The 11,675-nt window shown below is 39.9% G+C and overlaps 2 protein-coding genes across 2 annotated transcripts; one reads left to right on the top strand and one right to left on the bottom strand.

Annotated features, from left to right (window-relative positions):
• Positions 1-417: 417 nt before the first annotated feature.
• On the bottom strand, positions 418-2,969 carry LOC138203534 (protein LEG1 homolog). Its single transcript, XM_069158488.1, has 8 exons — positions 2,636-2,969; positions 2,467-2,553; positions 2,316-2,389; positions 2,053-2,157; positions 1,655-1,773; positions 1,091-1,232; positions 911-1,007; positions 418-816 (listed from the first exon to the last, which is right to left on the bottom strand). Exons 1-8 carry the CDS (start codon positions 2,931-2,933, stop codon positions 665-667), a joined length of 1,074 nt encoding a protein of 357 aa, XP_069014589.1. The 5' UTR covers positions 2,934-2,969; the 3' UTR covers positions 418-664.
• A 1,984-nt stretch (positions 2,970-4,953) lies between these two features.
• stx7l (syntaxin 7-like) lies at positions 4,954-11,341 on the top strand. The gene is made up of 10 exons (XM_069158478.1): positions 4,954-4,986; positions 6,724-6,816; positions 6,970-7,039; positions 7,320-7,410; positions 7,564-7,701; positions 8,652-8,698; positions 8,787-8,877; positions 9,010-9,082; positions 9,291-9,373; positions 9,946-11,341. Exons 2-10 carry the CDS (start codon positions 6,732-6,734, stop codon positions 10,039-10,041), a joined length of 774 nt encoding a protein of 257 aa, XP_069014579.1. The 5' UTR covers positions 4,954-4,986; positions 6,724-6,731; the 3' UTR covers positions 10,042-11,341.
• Positions 11,342-11,675: the final 334 nt, after the last annotated feature.

The raw sequence follows: 11,675 nt of genomic DNA, 5'->3' as shown, positions 1-11,675 counted from the left end.
TCTCCTTTCTTTTGATGCTACATAAATATTTTTCACCCATCTGCTAGTAATGAAAGAAATATTTAGAAGTAAAAGAAGTAAAAGTAGCAGCCTTGTAAGCATTCTCAATTACATATGAAAATACAGTTAAATTCATACTGAAATAAAAATATTATCTGTAAAATGTACTTCAAGTGTCAAAAGTGATCATAGTGGTCCCTGTAAGAATATTACAAATCATAAAATTGGATTATTGTACCCAACAAATAAAGTAAAAAAACGAATTTCAGTGTTTTATTAAATCATTATCTATGTTGTATGCAAAATTAAAATCTGTAAAGTAACTATTAACTAGAAGGAGTTTGAGAACTTTGAGTGTTTGGACTTCTTCATGTTGACAAACTAAGATGTTACTGATTAAAGTGCAATAACAAGAGCTTGAATGAAAAGAGTTTAATAGTGAGGGAAGTGAGGGATTGTTGACAGTTTACCGAGAAACAGGTGTTCATAAGAGTGACGAAAACAACGACATGTGGATGACCACGGTCTGTTGGTCCACACCCTCCAAATAATGGTCATTATTTGAACTATTCGGTTGGATGAAAAACAAAACTCACTTCTGAGGTGACAAAGTGACTCACTTTACACAAAAGGAAGTTTGTTTCTGCTGGCGAGTGTGTTTGTCTCAGCAGCTTGTAGACATTGAAGAGATGATGGTCATGAATGTGCTTGTAGGGAAGGTGGGATTCAGCATCAGCTGCTCCAACAGCTCCCCGCCTTTTTCTCTTGTGGTCACTGAGCACATGGCGTTTTTCCACAAACTCTCCAGCGTCCCACCTGGGAGATGACATCATCATTACCATCACTAAAAGCTTGAAAATTCAAGACAAGCAAAAGCTATATGAAAAATGTAACTTTGTTGGTGTCCTACCAAGTACAAAGTTGATATTTTTCTTCCAGGAGAAGATTCTCAGTGTGTGGTTCTCCTCCGCACTCAGATCAGCTATGTTAGGTGCAACATCGCCGTCCTACAAGTACAAATAAGACAGAAATGAAAAAAACTGCGAGATGTTAAATAAATAGATGGATGGATGAAGTTGTCGGTATGTACCTTCAAAACCCGACCTGGCATGGGGTTTAGGAACATCACTGCTTTTTCCAAGTTGGACTGGAAATGAGCCGCCGACACGTACTCTGCTGAGCTCAGCCAGCTGCTGGCGAACGACATCTCTTCAGAGGAATAGTGGCTCTGCCTGATGGAGAGGAGAGGACAGGAGGGAGGCCGAGGTTCAGACAGGTTAAAGGAATACTTCAGCATTTTAGGAAATATACGTTCTGCTACAGTCACATAATAAGCTACAGCCTGGAGACAATTAGTCTAATTTAGCAGGGGAAATCAGCTAGCCCGGCTCTGTCCTGGACTTATGTTATCACTGTGAGGTTGCCTAGCTACCAGCAGAGACTGTACTGTATGCAACTGGCCAAGAAATAGTCGAGCAAACAAAATCCCCCTGCATTTTTACCCTTAGTTTTTGGTATAGACTACAGATTAAACAAAAAGATATAATTTGTTGAATAATGAGCTTTAAAGGTTCTGGGAGACAGTTCCCCTCTTTCAAGTCTTTACACTCAGCTATGCTCCATATTGTATCAAGGTAGATAGATGGATACATACTTGGTGTTGCATGCTGCAGAGGCTAAATATGAAGCCATGAGGGCATCCCAGTAGAGACCAAGAAGAGCATCTTTCTTCTCGTTGTCAGGCAGAGGAGAGTCAGTCGAAGCCTTCAGACCCTTAAAACACACACATGGACCATTAAAGGACTATTCCAGCAATTTAGTATTACAGTTTCATAAAGGTGGGGGAAGCTGAAGAGACAGTAAAACAAAAGCAGGAGTAGCCAAGGTATGCTGACTTTAGACCCTCTCTACTTTACATAGGCTCATGTTTGTCTAACTCCATACCTCCACTTTGTACCCCAGGTTTTCTGTTATAAGAGGACATTATACAAGTGTAATGCAAAGAAGTACACATTTAAAACCAGCACCTGTGTGTATGTGTTTTCCAAATACCTGAAAAAAGGCATCCCACTTCTTCATAGCATCAGGGTAGCGAGTTGAACAGTCAGCATGGGAAGTACAATAGTCCTCTGCACCTGCAGGCGCCTGCATCTGGACCTGATGACATAATAATGATCATTATAGTCATCCTCAACATCATTAAAACTATAACTGTTCATGTTTGTGATGATATAAAAACAACAGCTGCCAAAAATATTCCACGAGTACAGCTTTTAATGTTTTTTTTTACGATCAATTTAGGACTGCACAAGTACCTGAACTCCATCTCCTAAGAAGCCCTGCTGTGCAGCAGACAGGAAGGGAAGTATAGAAGCATAGTGGTTCAGACCTGGGGAGAAATAAAGTTGCAGTTCATGCTCTGCGTGTGCGTTTGTGTTCATTTCTAAGTTTGTTTGTCGTACTTACAGGCCCACCAGCTCTGAGGTGAAATGCACATAGTATCTCCTGTTTGCAGACCGCAGGTTGTTGCACCGGTTGGGTCACCCAGACGCCCTACAGAAACAGCACATTATTGGTTGGTGTCTCGATTCTATAGCATTATTATTGATACTACTCATAATAATGTTCTTCTTACCTGACGTGAGCAGCCATCCGAGCTGCAGTGGCAGTCCCCAGATTGGACTGTCTGTTGCGTTTGTCCCCATGGATCCCATGAAGGGATCTGTGGCAGCTATCATCAGCCGGTAAAGACTCATGCGTTGAAGGAAGTGCCAGGGGTCAGGATTCAAAACCCCATCCTGGATTGGCAAATCAGTCATTTGGCCAGTCGTATGTGCCCACAGGATAGGCCTGTCATTTTCTAGAACTACAGCAGAGCTGCTGAGAGCCACTGCACAGGCCAGGGTGAAGCCAAGAAGCGCTGGACGCAGCATGATGGATCCGCAGAGGAGCAGCGAGTCAGGAAGGTATGCCCTGGGCTGAGACTTATTTGAGGGCTTAACAGGGCTTATCTACCCTCTGTTCACACTGAAATTGTCTGCACAAACAAACACCCACATTCACCTTTGTCCATGTGACAGACAGTTCAATGGACCCTCGCTAAGATAAGAGAATGTCTATATGCAACTCAATGTCAGATTTATCTCCGCCGGTCAGAGCAGAATCTGTCTGACATCACTGAACTTGGGGTTCAGTGTCTTGCCCAAGGACACTCAGGCATGTGGACAGCAGGAGCCGGGGATTGAACCACCAACCTTAGTGGGCAACCCACTCTACCATCTGGGCCACAGACAACCCATTTAACGCCCCTCAAAGTCAAAGATAACAGTGGGTGGCTACAGATAAATCACAATTACAGTATGTTCTATGTTGGTTTCAGTCCTGTTACGATCTACATGGTTTTTTTAACATTAATTCTAATTCAAAAGATATGTGATCATGACTGGCTTTTTTCTATGAAAAAAAAAACAACTCAAAATACAGGAGGGAACGAGGTGAATGTTTATTTTTCCATGAACTGAAGTAGTGTTTGGTTAGCCTTGATGTGCTAACAAATACCCCCCCCCCCCCCAACATAAACAATGAGTTGTGTTAGCTCATACAATTTTGAGCTGTAAGCACGTCCACTAAAGATCATTTGTCCAACATCTGTGCTATGCAACAGCACGTTTGCATTCAGGGACAGGTTATTTGATCTGGAACAGGTCTGCCTTCTGTCCCCTGAATGAGTCAAAACTAAACACAGATAAAAGCTCAGCTTTTATGCTTTTATATCTGGAACTGCAGGTTAGCTCGAACTGCCCGTTCTTTTTAGTCAAATAAATACTTTTCCATTTTCCACTGACTTTTATCAAACCAAATAATTGTGTGCCTGTATTTCTAATTGTATTTTTTGTAACCCTTTTTCATTTTATATATGTTGCTTTTACATTTTCTTTTGATGCCTATTATGTTTTATGTAAAGCACTTTGAATTGCCCTTATGTTGAAATATACTATACATATATAGACTTGCCTTTTTGTGCATTAAACCAAAGATTTGAATACAAAAGCTTCTACTTATTATATGTACTGTCATTGGCAAATATTAATAGACAACTTTGAATTTCCTTATTGGATCCAACATGATGTGTAACTGAACTGGACTGGTCAGGTGCCTATGAACCAGCATCTTGCTCAGTTATTGTAATTTACTTTCAAAGTAAAACATAAACAATGGTCTAAATCAGGGGTCTTCAAAGTTTTTCAGGCCACGGACCCCCAAACTGGTAGAGAGATGGAGCCTACTATATATATTGTATAAAATTGTGTTTTATATTAAACTGGAGGAGTGCAGGAGGTTTGGAGGGACAGGTCCAGGTTAGTCTTGCGCTGTGAGTGAACCAGTGCCCAGCTTGAGAGAGCTCCTGTGTGTCGCTGAATGTGTGCATTTCTTACTGAAAGATAACATCTTCTGCCTCCATTTATCCATTCGCTACAACATGAAGGATTCATGTTAATGGGTATTTAAAGACATTTAAATGTGTGAAAAATGTATATATTAAAAAAAAAAAATTATAAAATAAAAATTATAAAGAAATATTTTTTTTAAAAAAGAAAAATTCAACCAAAAATGTCATGGACCCCCTGCAGTACCTCCGTGGACCTCCTAGGGGTCGCGGACCCCCCTGTTCACGACCTCTGATCTAAATAGAGGAGGATTTGTAGATTTATGTGTTTTTAGTTGGACAATAGCTTCGACACTTACTGTGAATGAGCTGCCTCCTATTTTTTTTTTTTTTTAATGAGTCTAGACATGATTTTTCACAGTTTTTGCTCTTCATGTTTGTTTTTGCAGGGGAAGTTATGTTGCTTCGTTTCATCGTTTGCCACAATAAAAACATTTTCCACCAATCACGTTGCCTCCGGAGCGGCAGGCATCATGTGACGGGGGAGTGGCACAAAAACCAGGAAACAACACACGGGGCCGCTGGAAATTACAAGAAAGGTAAAGTCAAAACTTTTACACAACAGAGCTGAACATTTGGGCAGAATCGACGCGTTAGGAGGAGACAGGCGATTTTACGATGTCGTTTCACATGTTGGAAACAACAAAGCAAATGAATTTGCTCTCCGGAAAAAAAAAAAAAAAAAAGAAAAAGGAGCGAAACATTTTTGACTCGGATTCATAACTTTTGTTAGGGGTGTAAAGTTCATATAAATCCTGCGTTAATCCCGATAAACACAAGTGGTTCAGGAGTGATTATTTATGCCCTTTATTTTCTTGCCAGTAAAAAAAACCTCCTGTGATTTCCGCATTTGTCTTGCAGGCAAAGGGGGGCAAAATACGGAGGATGATGAGAGTGCAACAAGTTTTAATTAACATAAGTCCCCGTGATATTTTATTGAAGTAAAAAACACGTATTGTGTCCGTGTGACAAGTTTCTTAGCTGCTGTTTATTTGCATACTGGCCCTGGTTTCTGTCCTTTCGAGTCAGCAGGAAGTTTGCATGATCAGCTCTGATGAAAAACCCCTTCACTGTGACAATGTGGAGTTGTTATACACCAGAAATTAAAGGGGGGGGGGGGAAAGAAAAAAAACAAAACCTTTTTATGTATATGTTCACTCTGAATTGATGGTAAATGTAGTCACATGAAGTAATACATTCCTCAGTGTGAGCTATATTGATTGAGGAAGCTGTGTTTTTCCTGAGTTGTCCTGTTCGTTGCGCAATGACAGAAGGGCCTACATGTACCAGGATGCATTGCTCGTGAACTTGTGACACCTGATCCCCAAATCCCTGTGCAGCGCCCACTTAACAATAATAACGAAAAAGCAACCGGACAATATTGGCAGCTTACAGGTTATTGTGACGTTACATTTACTAAATCTGACCAATCTGCAATCACTTTCAAGGTATGAATACATCATTTATAACGAAATCCAGAGTGTGTTAGTTGACTCCTGTGTCTTTTACACCAATGTACCTGCCGAAACACCTCCTGGGTTGAATCCTTGGTTGTGAATCACCATATTTTCAACCTGACAATTTTCCTGTAGACAAAGCAGGGTCTATATATTAAAAAAAAAAAAAAAAAGGGGTTTCTGAGTTTGAAATGGAATAAGTTGACTGGCCCCTACGGAGACATAAACTCAACCTCATCCAACAGCTTCTAAATGAACTGGGGCATCAACTGTACTCCAGGCTTTACTGCCCGAAACATACGGTGGGAATAAAACCCCTGACAGAGATGAAGTCATGAGTGGCACGACACTCAGTCTCACCACAAGATGGTGGAAGATAATTATTATCACAGTAGATATTTTTGGGTGTTTTGCAGGAAGAAAATGTGTAAAAAAAAAAAAGTTTTTCATACATCAAATCGGGTTACAAAGGGTATACCAGGAGGAGCACATCCGTGACATCAACGTGTAGCAGCTTGTGTTTCATGTTATAGTGACTTATTAAAGCCGCCACAAATTAAGGCATAGCCAGTAAAACATGTTTTGTAAGTTGACAAGATTTGGACAATATACAGAAACAACTGGTTTCAGCCTTGGATGCCAAAAGGTATTTTCACATGTCAGTCATGAGAACAGTTAGCGAACCACAGTAATTATGGTAATTAGATCCCAGTGTGAATCATGACAGAACAAAGTGACAGACTGTGTGTGTGTGTGTATGTGTATGTGTGTGTGTGTGTGTGTGTGTGTGTGTGTGTGTGTTGTTGTGTGTCCTTACAGCGCTCATCATGGCCTACCAGGCTGGGATTCAAGAGGACCCCAGTGTTTTGGTTCACAACATCAGTTCCAATATCCAGAAGATCACACTGCTGAGTAATATACACACACACACACACACACACACACACACACACAACATTAAGATTACACCGACTTTACTGACTGCACTGTGTGAATCATTGTAGACACGTGGAGATACTTCAGTGCAAATAAACAACGCGTTTTTTGTTCTGTCTTCCCTCTCAGCCTCCGAGCTGCAGCGGGCAGTGTCCCTGCTGGGAACGGAGCAGGACAGCAGCCAGCTACGACAGACGCTGTGAGTTATGGAGGCTCGGTTGGGTTTTATATAACTGGTCTATAATAATAAGTATCTTAGTAAAAATAAAGAAAAAGTTCAACCTCAAAACCATGATGGGCTCAAAAGTTGATCACTCATTTAAGAATTATATTTTGCTCATAAAGATTCCGCTACAGCTCCAGTTTTCTTTAATCAGCTGCTTATAATTCCTACTGAGAGTACGTAGGGTCTCATGATATCTGTCTCTTTACCAGCTTTACTTCAACAAAATAAAATAGTATTTCTGTTTGGTCGAAAGTCAACAGAAACAGCAGCAAGGCAACCACCTGGCGAAGGAGACTGACCGACTGATCAAGGCATTCAGTGCACTTCCTGTTGGCCTGGATCAGGTACCAAACTCTTAAAATTCTTCCTTAACCGTTGTTCAAAGCTTATTTCCCAAGTTTGGTAGCACAAGCAGTCTGATTTAAATCATCCGGACCACGTTGCTCTAACACATATTTTTGTGGATTCTCTGGTTGTCTTTGTTTCCTGGGTCTTAGCGGCAGAGGAAGTTACAGAAGGAGCGTCTGCTGAACGACTTCTCCGCCTCTCTAAACAGCTTCCAGAAGACGCAGCGGGATGCAGCCAGCAAGGAGAGAGAGTTTGTGGCCCGAGTCAGAGCCAGCTCCAGGCTGTCGGTGAGTGAACCGCCTGTATCACCTGTCAGCAAGATGCCAGTGAGGTCATCGTGCCAGCGGGTTGAGCAGTAAAATAATCCGTTATCAAATGAGATGTCCCACACAGAGTATGCTCGGATACTGTGGGAGGGTGATAATGAATGATCTGAGCTATAGAGACAACGCCTGTGATTCCAGCAGACGCACTGCAGCGGTTTCAGAAATTTGCCAGATGCATCTAAATTATTACTCCATTTTCTAATAACGGAGGCAGTGTGCCTTTCTTAAACTCCCCAAATTATTTTACGCACTTCCCCTTATGTCTGCTTCCGCATGTCTCTAAATTACATGAACAATCCTTTGAAATGTATTGTGTCTCGTCTTGGATGTAAGATCTATCAATAAGAACAAAAACCTCCTGTGTGTTCTGGCTGTTACTTTTACTTTTACAATGTGACAAGTTTTTTTTTCTTCTTTCCTCAGTTTCATTTGCAACAACAACAGATGTCAGTTTAGAAGCAAAGTTTCACAGGAAGCTCTCACATTACTGAGCTTCACACGGGGTCTTTTTAAATAGTGACTGTTTTCACTCCCATGGGGGAGCCTGCTTGTCTGGTAACTCTGTTCCCTCATCGCTTATCTCACTGCACAGAAAATAATCTGTATCTGCTGTTTCTATTGATCGGCAGGAACAGTTTCTTATTGCTTTAAATGCTTGGTGAGGAACATATCTTGGCTCACACAAATGGTACAGGTTTTATTTGTTGCATGTGACTGAGCATAAATTTGGACAATGAGCTGGTTTGCACATACTGAATCAAATTATATTCAATGATGCACTAGGGGAATGGGCACAGATGTTATAACACCCTGTGCCTACTGAAATATTGCTGTGCATATAATCAGGAAAAGAATGTCCTCTGCAGTACATTTACAATATTAAGTAAGTAAATATGAATTATCTCTAAAAGGGAGGTCAGCCTGAAGACAGCTTTGGAGATCTATCTGCTTTCCAGGGGTAAGTCCACCGTTTCTGATCATCATCATCATCATCATATCTATTGTTATTATTTTAGTAATTATTATTATTACATGTATTCCTGCAGCGATTCACAGGTGCAGGTTCAGACCGAGGCTATCACTGAAGAAGACCTGATGCTGATCCAGGAGAGAGAGTCGTCCATCAGGCAGCTGGAGGTATAAACGATCCACAGAGTACTCGTGCATAATATAGCTCTGTGTCAATGTTTACTATAAAGTCACAAACATGAGTGACACTTCAAGTGCCTCTTTTATGTGAACCCTCTCTTTGTATGATCCTTCATTTAGTCCGACATCACAGACATAAATGACATCTTCAAGGACCTGGGCATGATGGTCCATGAGCAGGGAGACATGATAGGTGAGCAACTACACATTTACAAAATGTAACATCTTCACACCCACTGTAAGAACATATTCTTTTGGATATTTACTTGTCAATCTATGGCCAGTACATCACCCAGTGCTCACTTAATTTAAGACATATAGCAAAGAGCAAATATGAGCGTGCGGTATTGTAAAATATTTGCTGTACTTTAAGCCCGCCCACCCAACTGTGTGTTTTACAGATAGTATAGAAGCTAACGTGGAGAAGGCCGATGTCAACGTCCAGAATGCCACACAGCAGCTGGCACAAGCTGCAAACTACCAGGTAAAATACTATACGACAGAGAGGGTGAGGAACACGAGTGAGTAAAGACAGATACACTAGAGGAACTGAGAGGAGCAGCAGAGAAGCTTTAAAATGCATAAATTATTTTTTTCTAAAATAATTATTTTTTTATCTACCATATTTCCTATCTCATAAGTATTTGTTCATATTGTGTGCACTTTTTTTGTCTTCTCTATGCTGCAGTAAATTCCCCCACTGTGGGATTAATAAAGTCAAATCTATATATCTAAATGTTAAGAGGTTGGCTGGCAGCTGGTGCGTCAGTAAAGAAATCGAAGCGATAGTCCCTCCAGGTATGTCTTATAAGTGCGTGACTCCCCTGCACATGGACTGCCTTGTGTAACCAAGTTATTAGTCAGTTTTCTTTCTTAAATAAGGGTGAAACTAAAAAGAGAACGCTGAGTCACAAGGTGATTCATGCTATTTGGTGAGTCACCTCAAAACATCCACTAGTTTGAGTAAAACAATCTCCCTGTTCATTCAAATTCAGACGATCTTTTATGTTTATTTAAGGCTCGAACAACTTTTTGCCTTTTTTTTTTTCCTTCCAGCGAAGCTCCCGGAAGAAGATTTGCATCCTGGTGATAGTGTTGGCTGTGGCTGCTGTGGTAATAGGACTCATCATCTGGGGTGCTACGAAAGACTAAGGGTATTGTAGTCCTCACTGACAGGACAGAACACTCTATCACTGTGAAGCCAAACTAGCGCCGGTAGCTTTATTGTTATAATCAGCTTTAATGAAATAATTTGTGTCGGCTTTACTTGTGTTTACTTCGACAGGAAACAACCTGTTTGCCAGATAAAGGAGTAAACTCAACCAGGGTATTGCTGTGTTCACTGGCAGTCACTGTAATGTTGACAGTCTCTCCATTGAGCTGAATGTTAGATAGTGTACAGTGCAGACAATGTTTCTGGGCGCAATGAAGCAGCAAGTGGGTGGAGGCAGGTAGGAGGTGATTATCCTTCATTTGGCTGCAGCTGATTCCTTTTATCATCAGGTTAGGTATGAAAAGTCCTCATGCTATATTTTCTTATCAACTAAAATATAAATCAAGTGCAGTTTGTACATTGACTGCAAATAAACAAAAGCCAGCCTTGGTCCATAGTAAAATATAGCCAAACTACATTCAGCTTATTAAGAAACACAGTGACAATGCAGTCTTTCAATAATTCATCTCCTTTATTTTAGGTTATCATTTGTTGTCATTATTATTAATTAAAATCATTAGTTCATGTTTATTATTGTGTATATAATGAGAAATCAAGAAGTACTGTATATACCATTTGTAATAATTGTCCACGTTAAATTACAATCCAATAGCAATCAATGATTCCAAATATTAAAGGGAAGGGTTGGTTGTTACTTGAGGGAGGTGGTGTTTCTTTTGACTCATCAGTAAATCCTTATTAAATTGCATTCCTTGTCACACAAAGAATCTAACATGTACAGTAGACAATAGTAGCAAGGGTCAGGTAATACTTAAGAGTTTTGTTTTCTGGTTTGTTTTAACCTTTTGAGATGAGATGTTTTATTTAAAACTCCTGAGCACAAATGTTTTCAATTATTCTTGCTGATTAGACCTCGTTACAGGCTGCCTATGGCTTTGTGTTAGAAGTATATCATTCATTCACTGATGGTCCTCAGAGGTCTGATTAAATGAGAGCTTTATGGGTTGATCATTTGTGTGAAGGGATGGTAGGCTGTCACTATTTTTCTGTGAATGACAAACTACCTATTATTTCTAGTATCACAAATATAATGAATCCACAACTCAAACCAAAGCAAATACAAAGTACAGGAAGTTAATACAGAGTAGTGTAAATTAAAGCAAACACTAATAAGACAATCGCCACAACTTTTTGACCCACGTGTAAAATTGTGATGATGTGTATGTTTTTAGGATTGAAATTTAACTACCATTTGTTCAATAAATTACTTGAATACAAGATGTGAAAAGAGTGTTTATTATTATTATTATTATTGTTGTTATTATTATAATATAGTTTAGACTATATTACATTGTTCCTCTGGCACTATAGCGCATAACTAAAATATGTATTGCAGAAACAATATTCAACTTTATTTTCAAAGATAAGTGATAGATACCCTGGTGGGTGAAACTCATTGTACAGGTTGTTTAACATATCATGGAGTGCTGCTTAGTTATTTTCAAGTGCATTGGACATTGAAAAACAAGATAATAGTAAAAAAAATTGTAAAGCACCTTTCATACAAGAAATATAGCTCAAAGTGCTTCACAACAAGAGAATGACATGGTGT

Source organism: Embiotoca jacksoni, unplaced genomic scaffold (assembly GCF_022577435.1).
Source record: "Embiotoca jacksoni isolate LCO1_2020_lvr unplaced genomic scaffold, fEmbJac1.0.p SCAF_23, whole genome shotgun sequence".
NCBI classification, from domain to species: Eukaryota; Metazoa; Chordata; class Actinopteri; family Embiotocidae; genus Embiotoca; species Embiotoca jacksoni.
This window is presented reverse-complemented; position numbering and strand designations above follow the sequence as displayed.

Bases quoted from the DNA above. Each gene is read 5' to 3' on its own strand.
- stx7l (XM_069158478.1), top strand. From the start codon at position 6,732: ATGGCCTACCAGGCTGGGATTCAAGAGGACCCCAGTGTTTTGGTTCAC. The intron at 8,699-8,786 runs GTAAGTCCACCG...GTATTCCTGCAG, and splicing joins GATCTATCTGCTTTCCAGGG to CGATTCACAGGTGCAGGTTC. The intron at 9,083-9,290 runs GTGAGCAACTAC...TGTGTTTTACAG, and splicing joins TGAGCAGGGAGACATGATAG to ATAGTATAGAAGCTAACGTG.
- LOC138203534 (XM_069158488.1), bottom strand. From the start codon at position 2,933: ATGCTGCGTCCAGCGCTTCTTGGCTTCACCCTGGCCTGTGCAGTGGCT. The intron at 2,390-2,466 runs GTAAGTACGACA...ATTTCTCCCCAG, and splicing joins ACCTCAGAGCTGGTGGGCCT to GTCTGAACCACTATGCTTCT. The intron at 817-910 runs GTAGGACACCAA...GTCATCTCCCAG, and splicing joins AAATATCAACTTTGTACTTG to GTGGGACGCTGGAGAGTTTG.